A 19941-nucleotide genomic window follows, 5' to 3' on the forward strand; every position below is an offset into this window, starting at 1 on the left:
AAAACCAGTTACAGATGTTGGCCACTTATGAATCGTGTGTAGACTAGAGTTAACCGGTCAGCGTCAGTTAAGGCCTGGAGATGGTGTACTGAAACACCGAAACTGGTAGCCATATAATAAATAACATCGTAAGGACGGCTGTATATGTTCCATTTTATTGCACAAGTCAATGGCCAAAGTTCCTCAACCTCCAATCGGAAGGATGGACATAAAAATAATTTCAGAGATTATTCAGGAATATTTTCTGAGTATTTTGATATAGGAAGGGACCCATGATCTCCAGTGGTTCATTAAATAGCAATACTGTGATTATGAATTACTCATTTTGTTGCTCCATTTAAATTTATTTCTGTGGAAATACTTTCGCAACAGTGTAAACGTGTGTAGTGTGCAGTCAACAAAACATAGTTGTTCATGTTAGATTCTCAGAATCGTTTGGCTTGTGTTAAGAGCTTGTATGACGTGCGGATTACTGATAGCACAATTGTCGCCAGTCGCGCTTAACGCATTATCTTCCACGCTAAAACAGAATGATCCTGTTCCTTGTTGACGCCTATGTATAGGTACAGAAGATACTGTTGCCGTCACTGCGGGAACAGCACACCATGGCGTCGTCGGATCGCTCTTCAATTGCATTAAGTGAATCCATACACCAGGTGTATATTGGCCACCTCTTCGTCAGTAACATCATTCGTACTGTTGTGTATCACTATGAACGTACAACTAATACTGTAAAAATAAACCCGAGACTGGAAAAATAGACCCGAGACAGAACCGAGCAGTACTGTATCCAAAGTTGAGGGCGAAGAGTTTAATAGAAACCGCTGTTGTAGACAGGAAGCAGCGCGATTGAATGGAACAAGTTTGTTCCCAAATAAGACATACAGCTGATACAATCGAGATTTGCACTTCTGTGAAAATATTTCCTGTGTAATACAGACCAAAAGTAAACGGAGGCAGTGAGTCCAGCGAAATGTAACTACCCTGCAACGAACTACCGGAGATCAAGGATACCCCATACCAAAATACTCAGTTGGTGGAGATCGGATTCGGCCCGTACAGGTGATACACTGGTTAGTTCCTTGTAATCAGCAAATGAAACATTCAGTGCGCAAAGACTCTATGCTGCTCAACACTGTTTCAGGTCAGAGTGGGACTGGAATAACTTGCTGTGAGAATGGGGACATCATAGCCCCGTCGAAGCGACATCCGGACTGTTTTCCAATACTGATACCCAACAACGATCGTACGTTCTCTCGTTTCGGAGAGAGATGTATGGAGTTCGTGCGATCGCTGCCAGCGCCCAGGCCTGAGTGCAACTTCGGTCCTCGAGAACAGGTCAGCTACCAAAACATAAGGAAATTTCATAGCTACGCTTTTCGCTGACGGTGTACGTGATATTTGCATGTGATTACCGCAGTATGTGTTGAGTGTGTCCCGTGATCTACACATACGCTTCAGTCGAACGACAGTTTAGTGGAAAATACAGGAAGAGCCTTAACATAGTATCTGACCTTACCGTAAAGTCGTCTTACTTTGTCTGTTGGGACAGTGTGAGAAACTGAATTATAAAAATTGTTAATTCATCCATTACACTGATATTTGAGCTCCGTGGCTGTGGATTAAATTAACTGAAGATGTACTGCCACTTTTAATGTTAAAATTGTGATACTTAGGTTTGCAACAAATGCACTCTACATCTCCCACAACCTTCAGCACATGCTGCACTCGACTACGACTAAGTGTACACCTACGTTATCGGAAAGGCATCGACTGCAAAGAAAGTAAACTGAAATGGTGTGGAAAAGTGTAAATGTAAGCCGGCCGGGGTGGCCGAGCGGTTCTAGTCACTACAGTCTGGAGCCGCGCGACCGCTACGGTCGCAGGTTCGAATCCTGCCTCGGGCATGGATGAGTGTGATGTCCTTAGGTTAGTTAGGTTTAAGTAGTTTTAAGTTCTAGGGGACTGATGACCTCAGAAGTTAAGTCCCATAGTGCTCAGAGCCATTTTTGTAAATGTAATCGCTTATATGACGGGTGGATACCCTGCCCCGATAACGAGTGACCGCTAACATATGTAATTACAAAGATTAATTTTGAATAGTTAGTCGAATTTGTCATTAATGAAAGAAACTGAAATTTAATTAGCTAAAGAAATAAGACGGTCGCCACTCCTAAGGCGGACAGTTAATCCCTGAAACCAATCGGACTTTTGGATGTAAGCTAACGGAACAATTAGTAAAACGTGTAAGCGCGACGACGGTCATTACTCAGGCGGGACTTCATTTGTAATTAAAAAATTAGTTAGTCCAATCTAAGTATATATTCAAAACTTCAAAATTTTTAGAAAGCCTTATAGAAACAATCAAAATTGAATAAACTGTTGCATTACGCGACACGGTAATCGTTACATAGTGTAGCCTCACAGTAATCGATACTGTTGCTAATTTTGATTAAATAGTCATTTCAGATATGTAATAATTTAATTATTAAGAATGAATGACTTCAAAGCAACAACAAAATACTAAGGTAAGGCTGAATTACAATATCCAAGACATCAATAGATAGATTTATCAAAGCATATAAAAGTAAATAGTAAAGTTGTATAAAAGTTAAAATTCTTTGTTTTAACAGATTAAGTAATTTAAACAGTTATCAAATATTACTTTCAAAGAGTTAATTGAGAATTTTGTATTGGTAGCGCAAAAAAATTCGTATTGACTGTGATTAATCAGCAAGAAATGAATTTTCCATTTAAGAGCAAACTTAGCTATTCTGTCAGACAATATTATCTTCGTTTATTGTATACTTTCATTTATGATATGATTCTCGGTATTTAGGACATTAGGCTACAGACTCTGTTTACGGTAACAATGACTTAATGACCTTTATAGAACTACGTTTAAGGTTCACACACGTAATATACTGTCCAAAAATAACTCTTAAGACACTGACACGTGTTTTACGGAACGGGATGTCCGAAATCGTTCAGTCTTACTTTCTGAGAAGCCGCTGGCGCGATGTATTGGCTCGGTAACAATAATAATAGTAATAATAGTGACAGCAAGAACAATCATGACTCATCTGCCAGTTGCAGATATTTCTTATGCGCGGTTTGGCCAAACCGTAATCTTCCTCTAAAATTCTCTGGAAACATTATCATAATTATTATTGTAATGAGGCCCACAGGAATTACATTGCCTCTCACAGCAGTAAATAATTGCTGCATACATAGCCATTGTGCCGTAGCCACACGCACAATTGCGTCCTCTTACATTCGCAGCTAAATGGCGTCCATTTTCTATCTCTCTTCCCTTGAGACTCGCTACTCAGCGTCCATATTCCAAAGAGTCTACTTTACCATTCAGACAACGTCACTGAGCCTATATAAAACAACATCTCTTGCACTGGCTGTGTGCCTACAAAAGGCAAAATAATAATTTTTAATCATTTTATTTCCACAAATTGGCGTTGATCTTATACATCAAAGAAACAACGAAAACATTCACATTCGTTGAAAAGAATAGCAATGAATAATAAAAAAGCAATTGATAGTGTAATTTACTTTGTTGTATTATTGCAGAACATATCATGATTTATCGCAAAACGAGTTTATCTCCAAGTTTACGCAATATAAATCTGAGTATTACTATCTTTATACTCAACCAGTGAAGCACATAACCAGCAATTGCCCTTTGTCTTCGGTAATTTATTTTTATCGTAACTTGAACATGCCTATTTTTAAAAGCACTAATTATTTCCCGTATAATAATGATATTAGTACCAATTACAATGAAAGGTGAAAAAAAATTGACCAAATCGTAGGAACATTGGTAGTTCAATTTATATCCACAGGATGTAACGAATATATCAGAAAGGAAACTAATGGAATGTACTAGGCTCTAAATTATCAAACAGCGCTTCTTAAATCTTGGAGACGAAAGAATCATCGAATAAAAGTATGATTCTGGATTTCCCAATCATTAGCAATAATTTGGTGTCGATGGATATATAAATATACAAAATAAGATGAGGGCATTATGTGCACGTACAGAAAAACGCGATTAAGAAAACAAGAGTAACCTACAGTGCACTCCAGAATGCAATATTTCACAGGGCGTGATGAACCGAATGAGCTAGAAGACTAGGAGAAAGGGCAAATTTATTAAACGCAGTTGTCATCTGTAACAAAGAGAAAACTTATAGTGAACGAACACCACACCATTGAAGCAGAGGAACAGCAAGGAAGACGGAAAAGGAAGAAATGGCAGAAGGCAGAACAAGATAAAAAAAGGGAAGTGTTCGTTAACTATTACACTAGAAATGCTAGACACGGCTGAAACATATGAATGCTTTGGGGATGTTATTTCCAGCAAGAACTAAAAATAAAGCATTGCTGGTTAAAGAATAAGAACCAGCCCATTAGAAAAAATAATATGGAAATATCATACTGACAAATTTAAATGATAGTGAATGTCTTAGGAAATGTTCGTAAATACACATTTTTTTAAAAAAAAGATGTCCATCACACGTCACTTAATTAGTGTGTTTCTGTACCGGATTGCAAAAATAAAATCCTGGAAAATATGAAAACATACAGGAAAGTAGTTAAATACACAGAAGAGGTTTTTTCTTCCATTTATAAATGGATTCAGAAACCAGGTGCATAATATTGTGATGCAGAACAAATGTCAATGGTGGCTTGTGCTCTGCAAGCTTTTCTTCGAAAGTGAAAGCGAGTTAATAGGCGTGAATATTCCCCAGTGACCTCTAAACCGCAATCATCATGCAGATGTATGCACCACAGACGGGTCGTCAGTGTCAGAACAATGGAGTAAAAATGAGACAAAGATAATTGCTACGCCGTATATACAATGTATTCCGCCAAAGAAATTCAAATTAGATTATAACAAAGACGTGCCACTTGATACATACTGTTCTTACGGCGTAGACTATCTATTCTGGCTGTACGCTTTAACTCATTTCGGGTCCTGTACTGTGCGATGTGCAGCACACACTCTCGAGTTTCCCGAGGAGACTAAATATCTGCAGCATTATGTGCAAATTAAGCAGTAAATACCCCGTACTGCGGTTCATAGCTATCGAGACCACGCGAAGTAGAAATGCAGGTAGTCTCCGTTAATGTGCGCCCAACCCCCCACTCCCAGTTACCCAAAAAGTGATACATATGTCAACAAAAGTTTATCATCGCCTATTTATTTCGAATTTCGTGGGACAGAAAACAAAAATTGGCTCCGAGGCATGCTATACATTCATTCGCAATGTAGGCGTATCACCAAATCAATATATATATATATATATATATATATTTGTAATGACAGAATCGTCTGTTTCCCATGGTTTTTTTTCGTAGCACTGCTGAGTAACGTCAGCACGTGGTGGAACATCCCCTTGCTCGAATGCAGACTTGAACCCGCCCCGGCATAACATAGATGAGATCATCATTTCACTCTTCAATGGTGCTTCTGCGTAAAACAGCACGACGAGCACACGAGTTGGTACCAAAATGCGAATTGCCTCCCCGAGGTGTAACCATCATTGCTAACATTTATTGTCTACATCTGAGACAACCTGCAGACAAAATCCTAAAACAACGATGAGGGAGACTGCGTTGAGTGATGCTACTCAGCGATAACGCCTGGCCGCATTCTGCTAGACTGACAAAAACAACTATACAGGAGTTGGGATGGGAAATCATTCCGCATCCACCTTGTTCATCTGATCTTGCTCTCTCATATATTCGTCTTTCCCGCTTTCTGTCGAACAACCATCTAGGAACTTCCTTTCCAGATGTAAATGCACTCCGAAGATGGCTTGACTAGTTCTTCGCCTCACCACCACGTAATTTCTACAGTTGCCCCAGCGTTGAAATACTGTTGTAGAGATGGAGAATATACTATTGATCATTAAAGTCTTTGTCATGTGTATCTGTTGTGTTTATTTAACTTACGGAAGAAAGCTACGAACTTATGCATCAACCCGGTTTTTAAAATCCTGTAAGAATAGCAGGAATGGTTCTTTTCATCCCGGTTGACACGCAACCTGCTATACCATTCGGCAGCGTGTACTGCATACGCATAGGGACTAGTATGCTGGAAAAAAACGTAATGAATTCGGAAACACCTAGAAGAAAAATTGGGTCACAGCCTCAAGGTCTATATAACGCCAGTTGACGTCACGTTGAGCTGTCTTACGCAATCAAACGGGAAAGTTTAGTTAGTGGAACGCGTCTTCGATCGAAGGTATGGAATATCTTCGATGTAAGACAAGTCGATGGTAAGATGGAGACAACATGTAAGTATTGTAAAACTAAATATCATAACGCCCTGGTGCCACACTTAAAAGAACATCTTATCAGATGCGATGTTTGCTGTCAGCTTGTTAAATGGGTAGCTTCAGATGATACATCGCAAGCAAAAAGGGCAAAAAAAAAATATGTCAACAAATAATAGGCTGCAGGATATTGAAGTGTAAAGGAAGGCGTCTTCATTTACGTTATCATCAATGCCTTCTGATTCTTCTCTCAGTGAACAACTAACGACCGATTTGTCACACCCCTCCTCATCGGGGCATAAGGATACCTATCAAAGAACTGATAGTGATAATGACGAAGCTGTTGCCAGGGCTATGCATGCTTCAGCTGTTCCAGTATCTGTGCTGAATTCGAAATATTGGCAGGAAGCATTTCAGAAAATATGACCTGGCTATGACTCTCCTAGTTACCACCTACTTAGCACATCTTTGCTTTCTGCCGTATACCATGTGAAGGCATTTACGACAAAGACGTAGGATTGTGCAACTGCTCTTGGATTGTTTTTGGATGGGTGGTCTGATGTTATTAGAGAATAATGCCCTGAACTTGATCGTGACGGCACCTCGTCCAGTATTTATAAAAGTATTCGACCTGGTGAGGAAAGAGAAACTGCACAGTATATTGCATCTGAACTAATTGAAGTTACTACTGAAATAGGTGTGGAGAGTTTCGTAGCAGTGGTCACAGACAACGCAAGAAGTGCGCTTGTCCCGTCGAAAATTGTAGAGGAGCAATGTGCACACATATACTGAATAGACTGTGCATCACATATATTTAATCTACTAATAAAGAACACAATTTCACTGCGAACGCTGCAAGAGTGCATCCATCTATCGAAGACGACGGTATTATTCTTCAAGGAGCGCCAGGTTGATTGATTGGTTGTTTAGGGAAGGAGACCAGACAGCGTGGTCATCGGTCTCATCGGATTAGGGAAGGAAGTCGGCCGTGCCCTTTCAGAGAAACCATCCCGGCATTTGCCTGGAATGATTTAGGGAAATCACGGAAAACCTAAATCAGGATGGCTGGACGCGGGATTGAACCGTCGTCCTCCCGAATGCGAGTCCAGTGTCTAACCACTGCGCCACCTCGCTCGGTGAGCGCCAGGTCTCCCACGCTTTATTGAGAACAAAGACGAAAAAGATATACGGTATACCTCTGCGATACTAAAGCTCCCATCACCAGTCTGTCGAGCAGGTACTGTGACTTTTTTGGACATTTTACTTAAGAATAAAGGGGCTGTGTTAGTTACTATTGTACTCCCAACGTGCAGAGCGAGGGAACACTTAAAGCTTCTGTATTAACAGACGAAATGTAGCAGCAGTTTGATGTAGCATAGTCTCTTGTGATCAATGTCAGAAGCCATACGAAAAGTTGAAGCCGATAACGCTGTACTACCTTGGTAGTATTTCAAGGGCAGTAGAAGCTATAGTCGTAGCATGTAATACCCTTTCTCCAGTAGAGATATTTCCCATTAAAGATGAAGTGACACTGAGGTACAAGTATGCATGTAAATCTATTCATGCTGCGGCAAATATGTTGGATCCACATTTTAAGGGGAAATTCTCGGTCAAGAGACTCTAGACTTCATCGTAACGATGAGAGAAGCCGTGAAATGGGTACACACATTGCAAATACGTATTAGCGTTAGCTACTTGGGACAAATGAAAATTTGTGCCTGACCGGGACTCGAATACGGATTGCCCACTTGTCGTGAACCGTCGTCTTAACCACTTCAGCCATCCGATCACGCCCCCAGTGCGAGTCCAAATCTCCATGTGTCACGAAGTCACAATTCAGATGCTCGCACATTTGTGAAATAAAGTATAGGAAGATTATTGTTATACAGCATCGTCATTTTAGCCCCGCCAGGTGTGATTATGTCGTTAATGGCTACAGTGTCTGTTTTGATGAAATAACTGTATTTATTACACTGTGTTAGGGCTCAGCCATTCCTTTCTTTTCCTTATGTTACCATAAAGACGCCGTTTCTCGTCGCCAGTATCGATAGAGGATAGGATTGGTCGGTGCTGTACACGAGCCAATTGATGACGAGCAAGTAGAGATGTACGTATGACCACCCACTGATTTTTATGATTTTGGCTGTGACCATTCAGTACCCATATACCCAATTTTCGAACCTTCCCCATTACACGCAAATGTCGCAATATGGTGGAATGACCACAGTTCACCACATTTGCCAGTTCTCGAATTCACTGATGTGGACCATTGTGGATTAATGCGTTTAAACGATCTTCATCAAATCCCGAAGGTCTTCCTGAACTTGTAGAGTCACTATTGTCAACACGACCTGCTTAAAACGAGAAAGCCATTTTATTACCGCGCACTGTCCTATGGCATTATTCCCATATACGGCCGCCTCTGCCGCTGTCAACTCTCTATTGAACTCAAATAGAAGAATATGTCGGGTATGTTCCGATTTCCCCACTCGATTTCTAGACTCCACAGCTCCACTACCTATATCCAAATGACAAAATGACAATGTATAAACTCGAACAGCGACAGTGAATTACAAATAAAAAATGACAGTCGATAAATGATCCCATATCCACAGGAGTGCCAACATGCAAAACAAAAACGCTACGAATTTTTGTACTAACTTAATAATTTGTTGTATAATTTGTTGGATGCCGATATATCCTTAATGTGGAATACGAAATAAAGGCAAAAAATAGGATGAGGTTTGTTTCCTACTGCTCACAAAAGGCACAGGAGACAGTAGTGAACGAAGCTTGGAGAATTAAAAGGTCAGTTTTTTGGAGTGGCAATCTGATTGGCTCTAACATCGTTGGATATACATTGCCGTTAAATAAAGATTTTCCATGTGCACACATTGTACGTGTCATGTATTCTCCTTATGGTTCTAGGAGCGTGCAATTTTTTTCTCCATCAACAGAGGCAGAGCCCTCTAATTAGCACTGGTCTTAACATTTGGTTAATGATGTATGAGTTACTGCCAGCAGATGACTCGGACTTCCCTCGCTCTGCGGCCCGCATCTCGTGGTCGTGCGGTAGCGTTCTCGCTTCCCACGCCCGGGTTCCCGGGTTCGATTCCCGGCGGGGTCAGGGATTTTCTCTGCCTCGTGATGGCTGGGTGTTGTGTGCTGTCCTTAGGTTAGTTAGGTTTAAGTAGTTCTAAGTTCTAGGGGACTGATGACCATAGATGTTAAGTCCCATAGTGTTCAGAGCCATTTGAACCCTCGCTCTGCAGCGAGCCGCTTTGAGCTGAACCTGCCAACAGATGAACCAGATCACCGGCTACCTGGACGGCTCCAACATCTACGGCTCCAGCGACGACGCCCAGAGGGAGCTTCGCGAGTTCCGCGGCGGCAGGCTGCGCATCCAGAACTTCCGCGGCAAGGCCATGCTGCCAGAGAACAGGGACGAGTGCACCGACGACTTCGACCAGCTCGCCTGCTTCAAAGCCGGTACGTAGCCTTTCCGGTGGGGCTTTGTGCACATGCACATATTCAGCCTGGAGCTAACCGAGCACGGCGTTTTCCTCAAGTCAGCTATTCGATCAAATACCGCCTTGTCACTCCTCTTTCACCTTAAAACCACTTCCGTGTCATTGATCACAGAATGCTGACAGTACAACACCGTCTTTCACGCCGTCCATTCTTTCCCAGTAAGCAAACTCTTTCTCCTTTTAAAAAGTCTACACATTTACCCTCTATCGTACATTCTTACATTCAGTCACGCCATCCTAACATCCTCCTGTATTCTACACTGTACATACGAGGGACATTCCGAAACTAATGCCTCCATTACTTTGATGGAATCTAAAACAAATACAGAAAGCACGATAATTCAGTTAAATAGAGCAAGTTTTCTTTTGCGTACCGTCATTTTTCAACATCGTCACGATCGATAATCATGCATTTTTGCCAATGATAAACAAGAGCCTGCATGCTACACTCGTCAAAAACCAGAAGAGACTAGTTTATAGCTTTGGCGACAGCATCAAAACCAGAAAAATATTCGTCGAGGGAGATGGAAGTCTGAAGGCACTAAATGTGAAGGAAATTCTCGCTTTGCAGCAGAGTGTGCGCTGGTATGAAACTTCTTGGCAGGTTAAAACTGTGTGCAGGACCGAGACTCGAACTCGGGACCTCTGCCTTTCGCGGGCAAGTGCTCTACCAACTGAGCTACCCAAGCACGACTCGCGACCCGTCCTCACAGCTTTAATTCCGCCAGTACCTCATCTCCTACCTTCCAAACTTCACAGAAGCTCTTCTGTATACCTTGCAGAACTAGCACTCCTGGAAAAAAGGATATTGCGGAGACATAGCCACAGCCTGGGGGATGTTTCCAGAATGAAATTTTCACTCTGCAGCGGAGAGTGCGCTAGTATGAAACTTCCTGGCAGATTAAAACTGTGTGCCGGACCCAGACTCGAACTCTGGACCTTTGCCTTTCGCGGGCAAGTGCTCTACCAACTGAGCTACCCAAGCACGACTCACGACCCGTCCTCACAGCTTTAATTCCGCCAGTACCTCGTCTCCTACCTTCCAAACTTCACTAAATCTGCACTGCACGGTGGATATTGTAGGGCAACCAAGCCAAATTTGGCAATAATGTCCAAGGTCGCAAAACGTCTGAGAGGCGTGGCGTTATCGTGTAGCATGCGTAACTTTCTTTACTTCTCTGTCATGATTTGGGATTGGGGTTTTCCGTTTCATCAGTGTCGTCTTATAGTGTTTTGAACTGATGACTGTTTTAGTCTCCAACATGTCCAAAACAACTACACTCTCTCTATCTCAGAAGACTGCGCATATCACTTTGCCTACAGATAGTATTTTCCTGATCTACTTCTTTGTTGAAGAATTCGTACGTCACCATTCAGTGGACTTGAAACGCGCCCGTGGGTACAACTGTTGGGGGACCCTTAAACTGATCTCACTTTGATCGTGCGCCCTGTCCACGCCACGTACCTGGTACTCCGACGGCGATCGTATTATTTCTGCTCCACACTGCTGCTGCCTTGCCTAAAATTATGTTTATAAATATGCGAACGGGTTTAGAGAAGCCGTTCAACACTAAACACTACACTGTCCTACGTCTGGTATGAACAATTATATTCTGAGACGATAAGAAAATAGCAGGTTGCACTGTTTACACACTAAGTCGTAAGTGTTGATGCCAATTAACATTCTTACTAATTGCTGAGAGGTCATAATTATCGTTCCCTTATTATTTTACAGTATTCTTGACAATTTGAATGTCTGTCACTATTGTACTTAACGCCGTCACTCGTATTTGACAGCCTTACTGTGGCCGAACCTTCGGTGATAGATACACGGGCAATGGTGATGATTAACTGTCCACAATTATCACTTGGACGAGCGTACGCGTAACCGACAGGACGCGGGCGATTGTTGATGATGCGGAAGCCGAATGGTCGAACGAAGTTCTAACGCTCACCAAGTACACACAGATATCTGTCATCAGTCCTTCTTGACTCTTGTAATAATATAACATGGCTGACTGTTGATTATGCGGAAACGCATATTCCCACGCTCGCTAGAAGACACTGGCAATTGACTGCTCTCCTTTTACAGATTCACATTAGTTTCATTCTGGGAGGTCGAATATGACGCGGATGATTGTTGTTGTACGGTACGACACGCGAACTGGCGGATACTCAAATACGTTGTCGGCTGCACTGCTCATACTTAATTACTTTTTTACGCACTTTTCACTGAATACTCTTCCATATCTCTTTACTTCAAAATAATAGTACTTGTAGCCAAACTTGAACTTCCATAGTAGTGCCTTTCCCATGTAGAGCTACCCTCAACACAACATAGCAGCTCCGTGTCCCGTGCTCGACCCTGCAATACAGCCGCTCGCTAAGATACTCCGCAACCAAGCCAGCGATATGACAATGTGCTTTCAGATTGTCTTTTGATTCTGGCTCGTAGTTATGACACCACGTTTCACCTAAGTTGATGCGGGAGTTCAGAACATTGACACGTCCTACCTTGTATTGGTTCAACAGATGCCGATGAATTTCTATTCGATGAATTTTCGGGAACTGTGCAAGCTTTTGCAGGACCAATGTCGCCCACACTTTGTAATAACCTAGGTTGGTTAACATCTTAGCCGAGGCATAACTACCGGCAGTCAAGTGTGCACTCAATTCCTTTATCATAATGCGCCCGTTGTTCTGGATAACTTGATCGAGAACCTGTTCATTATAAACAGGGTTGACTCGTCATGTGCATCCTTTTCACCGCTACTGAAGCGCAGTATTCACAGTCGCATATTACTCTCGTCTACAGCATTGTCTCAGTACATTTTTAGCTATTTGTTGACTACCGAGGAATTCAATGAAACAGCTCTGCTTTGTACTCGCCTCGATGCCAGGCGCAGTTGTAGAGTGCTACCATGCAGGTTTTTACCAGGAAGCTTCAAAAATTAATACTGCACCAACATAATCTTGGTTGGGCACTCGAAGCCAACACGAAAGTGGGAGGTATTAGTTTCGGAATGGAGCTTGTTGAAGTAACTTTTCATAATTTGGATCGAGCAGTTAGTAACTATCTTATTATCACATTGTTCCGATTCCCTGTTCAACATTTCACCCCATCCTCACAATTTTCTTCACCCTATTTTTTAATCTTCAGTGCGACTTATTCAACTATTTCTTTCACACATGTTTTTCCTGCTGACATAAAAATCCACAGCCGATTTCCCGTACAACTGCAGAGGTGGCGTTGATTTATCAGCGCCGTCCGGCAAACGTTGCTGAACCAAAATTTTAAGAGCACTTCCTTAATAGCAAACTGGTTCACCTTTCGAACGCAATACATCAAATATTCTGCGGGATATGGATTCTACAAGTCCTTGGTAGGGTCCCGGACGAATAAGGTACTGGATGTCTACACGCTGGTCACGCAGTTCCCGTAAATTACGGGGCGGTGGTGGGTCTCCGTAGAGCTGGCGCCCGATAACATCTCAAATGTGTTACATCGGGTTCATAGCAGTCGAAGATGGAGAGCAAGGTATCAACGACAGTTCACTGCTGTTCTCATTAAACCACCGTAGCACGATTCTGGTCTTGTGACACGTACAGTTATCCTAATGGAAGATGCCATCACTGTCAGGGAAGAAATCAAGTATAAAGGGATGTAGGTGGTCCTCAGTAATGTTCACGTAGTCCACAGCTGTCATTGTGTCCCATGGAAGCCCAAGTGAACGTCTCCCACAGCAAAATACTGCCCTCAACGGCCTTCGCCCGTGGTGCGGTACATGTTCCGAGCAGCCATTTACATGGACGTCGGCATCTGCGGACTTAACAACCGACCTGGTGAAACAAGAAACTTGACTCATATCACCAAACGCTTTTCCATTCATTCACGGTACACTCTCGATAGTCCCGTTTCTACTGCAATCGTAACTGACTATGACATTGAGTCAACGTGGGAGCGCGTACGGGTTATGTGCTGTGGAACGTCATGTCCAACAACGTTCGCTGATCGGTGCGTTCCCAAACACTTGTGCCTGCACCAGTATTATACTCTGTCATCATGTCTGTCACACTTGGCGCCTACTCGTGGTTTCTCCGTCCTTCAGCCAATTTTGACAGATGCTCACGACTATTACAAGGGAACAGCCGACCATATTCGCAAATTCCAAGGCGTCAGGCAATAACAATCTGCTCTTTCTCAATCACTAATGACAGTGAATTTCCCCATTTGCGGCCGTCGCTAGAATGGTACCCCATTTGTTTCTGCTCCACTTACATCGGTGAGCATACGACAGCATTCGTATCTAATATGTTCAAAAACGTCGCGCATAAAAACGGGATTTTCCTGTGCTCATATCTCGGCTTCATTTGGAGATAAAAAGTTAGAGTCAGTTGTCTGATAGCCCTTGGTCTGGGGACCATTTGTATACCAAACAGAAGGATCGTCTTAGTGTCACTATCCTACTACAGCACAGGGTCTGATTACTACACACTTACTTATTCTAAGGTAAATGGAACAAATCCATTGGTTCTTTTCGGATTTGATGTGGTCTACGGCGGGACTGATGGCACTTACGGAGGCACAATTACTTCATGGGCGGTACCTCGGAAAACCCCAAAAAAAGGGGGCCGGCCGCTGTGGCCGAGCGGTTCTAGGCGCTTCAGTCTGAAACCACGCGACCGCTACGGTCGCAGGTTCGAATCCTGCCTCGGGCATGGATGTGTGTGATGTCCTTAGGTTAGTTAGGTTTAAATAGATCTAAGTTATAGGGGACTGATGACCTCAGATGTTAAGTACCATTGTCAAAAAAATGGTTCAAATGGCTCTGAGCACTATGGGACTTAACATCTATGCTCATCAGTCCCCTAGAACTTAGAACTACTTAAACCTAACTAACCTAAGGTCATCACACAACACCCAGTCATCACGAGGCAGAGAAAATCCCTGACCCCGCCGGGAATCGAACCCGGGAACCCGAGCGCGGGAAGCGAGAACGCTACCGCACGACCACGAGCTGGGGTAAGTACCATTGTCCTCAGAGCCATTTGAACCACTTGAACAAAATTTGGTTTTTATTATATTTTCGCCGTCACCGGAGGACCAAAACCCAGCCGAGGATACCAAGACGGCTATACACTGCAAATGGGTGAAATTTTTACGATATATTCCAAAGATCCTGATCTCGAACGAACTTGAAAATGTTATTCATATCTTTATTCATTTCGTACCAAAACCCAACCGTGGATTCCGAGACAGCTGTGGACAGTAAATGGCTGTAATATTTACAATGTATTCCTAAAAACCCCATGTTGAAAAACTTGAAAATTTTCTTCATATCTTTATCCGTTTCCGAGATTTCAAGGTTCAAATTTACCCTACTTGTACACGTAAAATACGCACGTAAAATCCGGAGCGAAGCGAAAACGCAGTTTGTAAAGTGACGTAGCACGGAGAAACATGCTCCGTTATCATTTGGTGACCCGATATTCTAGTACTGAAGCACATGCATAATTTTTGTGCTCGTAAAACCCGTTCTGAGGTGTAAAATTAGTTTTACGTTACTTCAGTTTCAAATAAGTGAGTATCTAAATTTTACTGACCAATACATTTCTTCTCATATGAGTTACATGCTCTGCTGTAGCAGAGAAAAGAAGGGAACCAGTGGAAAAATGCTCCTATTGGAGCATTTTAAATGTAAATATATTCCTGTTTATTTAAAAGATTACGCAATCACTGGTACCCCACTTTTCACTCAGTCTTTTAAATAAACATGAACATATTTACATTTTTAGTGCTCCGATAGGAACAGTTTTCCGCTGCCTTACCCCGTCACGTACCAGCAACGTCACCAGGCGCCATTAAATCATTATGTTTTGTTTCATCAGTATGGTTTTCATTGCCACAGTACATGCCAATGTTGTCCTGGTGTCCCCTAACGTCCTAGGGGGAAATGTTGCGTAACTCCCCAATCCATCTAGAACTGACAACGTGCTTGTCCTGCTCACTATTCACAAACAACTACCATACCAATGTTATCCAAAACTCCTGTCTCGCCAACTGGAAATAACGAGGATCTGTAGATTCTCACATTCCAAATCACTGACTATATCCGTTATGCCGCTTCCTCCTTACAGCATATCTTGTTAGACGCCACAGCCAGCTACACAACCAAGCCTTTCTTGCCTGTCATACAATGCGTCCACAAGATCTACGCTTGCATCAAATAGGTCGGTTACACTCTTCGTTCCTGCTAGCCGAGATACACGTCACCCAAAAATACAACCAAATATCAGAAAATTACTGAACGCTAAAACCCCCCAGAAGTGGCACAAAACATGCATCATACGTAACACTACACTCTCAAAAATTCCTCAATTATTTGGGAAGTACTCCCTTTCTGTTGTGACTTCCTTCGACACGGACAGTGCCGACGTCGATAAGATCACTGAACTCACCACTCGCGGCGCAGCGACTAGGGCCGAAAGCGGTGCTCTGTCTCATAATCAGACACACTGAAGCAAGCAGCAGCACAGCCAGAATCAAATGGTTCAAATGGCTCTAAGCACTATGGGAATTAACATCTGAGGTCATCAGTCCCCTAGACTTAGATGTACTTAAACCTAACTAACCTAAGGACATCGCACACATCCATGCCCGAGGCAGGATTCGAACCTGTGACCCTAGCGGTCGCGCGGATCCGGACTAAAGCGCCTAGAACCGCTCAGCCACAGCGGCAGGCCCGCCCGAATCCCAAATGTTCTATAAAGATGGTAACTGGAGGGCGGAGTGCCATCTACTTCTTTCAGCCAGATGTTATATACCTGCAACTCATTACTACGATGTCCAGTATAACTGACGTATAACATTATTTTAATTTATTTCAAAACAAGGAGCTTACGAAACGTACTTTGTCGGGCTTTATTAATATTTCATGAGCGTCAGCTTAAATTCGTCGCAACAGAGCGAAATGTGAGCCAGCGTTAAACAATATCTCTACGCTCCCTTGAATTATGGGCAAAGACTGCACGTAATAATTTGCTTTTCACTCATATTTGGACTAATTAATTTCTGTCTCTGAAAAAGATATTAATTTCTGCTCAAGCCGTAGTTACTGAGTAGCTTCGGCTTGTGTGGTTGCGTTTAAAATACATTTCCTGAAAGTGATATACGCCGCGTAACTTAATAAAACGTCGGACTTCGTAAACTAACTCTGTAAATTCTATTAAACGGAAGATTCCAGGAATGACTACCGAAGCTAGCAATAATTTAATACCATTACGCAAAACCACATTAGCTTCCGCTAGTACAATTAAATGTCCAAATTTAACTTTAGGTACTGCAGGATAGGAACTGATGTAAAGAAAATTGGCTGTATCTTTACAATAATTATTATGTCAATCATAAACTGCACCTACATTCAACAGAACAAAGGAGGCAATCGTACAGAGCAGCGTAAGATCAGACCAGACAAGATAATGCTGTGATAATGGACGACTCATTGTCGCGTAAAAGCATATATACTAAAACATTAAACACACCAAGATCGTTAGCGCCATACTGTATGCATATACTTAGACAAACATGACACTTTACGTGAATTATTAACATTGTATGCAACATTTATTTTCTTCATATATATGTAAAATGACTTGAAAAACGAGAATCATTCTTAAATCATTCTGTGATTCTAAAAGAGGCGCCACACTAGTGCTACAGAACTATTTATAACTGGACTCGTTTATGTATTCTATCGATGACTTGGCTTTTCTTCAGTTATGTCACTGTGCTTTTATCAATTTGTAAATTCAATAAATAATGTTAAGACCACCATTACAACACTTTCGGTTCAGCTGGCTACTAGCCACTCTACCACAATAAATATCCCCTTTCCGAAACTCTGAACAAATCTAACCGCATTTAGTCCTCTCTGTTGGATACTTTTACAATCGCACGTTATCCTCGTTTTAACTACCTCCTATTCACTACACTCCACGAGGGTGCAGGTAACGCTGCCTCATCCCTTGTTCCCAGCTGCTGTTGTTATTAATTTATTTATTCATCCAAGGATCATCTCACAATGATATAACATTTTAAAAAAATAATACAATGCCAGTCAGTGGGCGAAAATATAACACACAGCATACGTAGCATGCTTTAGGAAGATAGGACAGGTGGCCTTCGAGGATAGAACAGGTGGTCGGCCGCGGCCTTCATTAAGGCCGGTATTACACTATCAAATTTCTTTGTCAAAGATTTGATCAAATATTCGTCAAATATATTTGACAAAGATCTTTGACGTGGCGTTAAAAAGGGGTATTACACTGTCATCATAATATTTTTCGTCAATGTTCAAGATGGCTGACAACAACTTTTTATTAACGACAGCAGTTGCATGTACCACAATTGCACTGTGTTCACATGCGGAAGAGAAGTGGAGGAAAAGTACCTGGACGAAGCTGTGGGTTTTACGATGCCACGATAAAAACATTCAACAAAACTAGTTATGTGAGCTTATAGTGGAGGACGTCAAGTCGTACGTCAATTACTTAAGAATGGATGAGTATACATTTCAGTATGTGCTCAGTGAAGTGAATCCTCATACCACAAAGCACAATACTCACTTAAGAACTGCCATATCTGCAGAAGACAGGCTCACTGTAACAATCCGATTTCTTGCTACAGGAGAGAGTTAGGTTAGGTTAGGTTAGGTCAGGTCTCCAATCTTCTTCATCTGTTTTTGTAGTCAGGGTGCTTCACGTTGTAAAGAGCCTCATCAGCTTCATACATCTGTATTAATTTTGTAGTTGTCGGTACACACCAAATGTATTTACTGACAATATTCATATAAACACTACAGATGACAAAACGCTGCAGCGATGCTAGCGCTCCACATGATAACATGTCACATTCCAGTGAACAGAAGACAAGCGACTTCTTTAATCAAATCTACAGCGAGGCCCTAGATTTGATCAAATTTATTTAACGACAGGCGAGATTTGACAAAGTTCCCTATTATACCATCAAATTTCTTTGACAAAGATATTTGACAAAGAAATTCGATAGTGTAATACCGGCTTAAGGATCCATCGCTGCATATGCCTTAGCTGTACAAAAAACCCCAAATCAGGATGGCCAGACAGAGCAGCTCCATCCTTCCAAGTACGACTCAGTGTCCAAACTACTGCATTGCCTCATTCGTTAATTCCCTAATGAATAATGTTTCTTCATTCAGACACAAATTGTTTCATGTAACTCGCAATATAAACCATAGTTTTAATCTTCAATGTGATACTTTCCACCTGAAAAACTAAGCCAACGGATATGACTCTCGTGCATTATACATCTTGACATGAGACCCTTGTGAAAGCAGTAAATCGAGAATTGAAATGTGACAAGGTGCTAGAGTTATCCCCTTTCATTACTGTACACTACTCTGCGTCCTCTGAGTAAACTTTAGTTGTGTAATATGCATTATTTGTGAAGAATGTTTTAGCTGCCTTTTTAAACCAACGTGCTTTAGTAATTTTGTTCTTGCTTTGGAAATTTATTATACAATTTTATCACCTGATATAAAGTGCTGTTTTCAGTTTTTTTGTTTGTTAAAAACAAACACAGACAGAGACAAAACTGAACAGACAATTCACAACACACGACATTAAACATGTGTTCAAAAAAGGGGAGAGAAAACACCTAATGCTCTTCCTAGTCGTAACTGCATTACTTTCAAAGATATCGGCTGTTCGTTGTCCACGTCGCTGTAAGCATTTGTCGTGTGATTTCTGGGTGGGTTTCATAACATTTTACACACAGGGCGTTAGGGGTGTAAGTGAAAATATTGCCGCAAAAGAAGCTGAGTAGGACCGTGGTGTAGTGGTTATTGGAGGGTCGTGCGTTCAAAAACTCACCTGGCTTGTACCATTTTAATTTCTATATTCGGTTCGAGTACATTCTAGAAGTACCCACAAATGTCAAGAAGTAATGTACTGGAACGTTCTGTGGCTGTATATACAGGGTGTTACAAAAAGGTACGGCCAAACTTTCAGGCAACATTCCTCACACACAAATAAAGAAAAGATGTTAAGTGGACATGTGTCCGGAAACGCTTAATTCCCTT

At 41.9% G+C, this 19941-nt stretch overlaps 1 protein-coding gene across 1 annotated transcript in view; it reads left to right on the forward strand.

Annotated features, from left to right (window-relative positions):
• The window catches only part of LOC126188476 (peroxidase-like), a 181742-nt gene that overhangs the window by 118317 nt on the left and 43484 nt on the right, over positions 1 to 19941 (forward strand). The window contains exons 9-10 of the mRNA XM_049930083.1: positions 1145 to 1338; positions 9596 to 9782. Coding sequence (XP_049786040.1) covers positions 1145 to 1338; positions 9596 to 9782 — 381 coding nt within the window. The remainder of the gene's footprint in view (positions 1 to 1144; positions 1339 to 9595; positions 9783 to 19941) is intronic.

This window comes from Schistocerca cancellata, chromosome 1, assembly GCF_023864275.1.
Source record: "Schistocerca cancellata isolate TAMUIC-IGC-003103 chromosome 1, iqSchCanc2.1, whole genome shotgun sequence".
Taxonomy (NCBI): domain Eukaryota; kingdom Metazoa; phylum Arthropoda; class Insecta; order Orthoptera; family Acrididae; genus Schistocerca; species Schistocerca cancellata.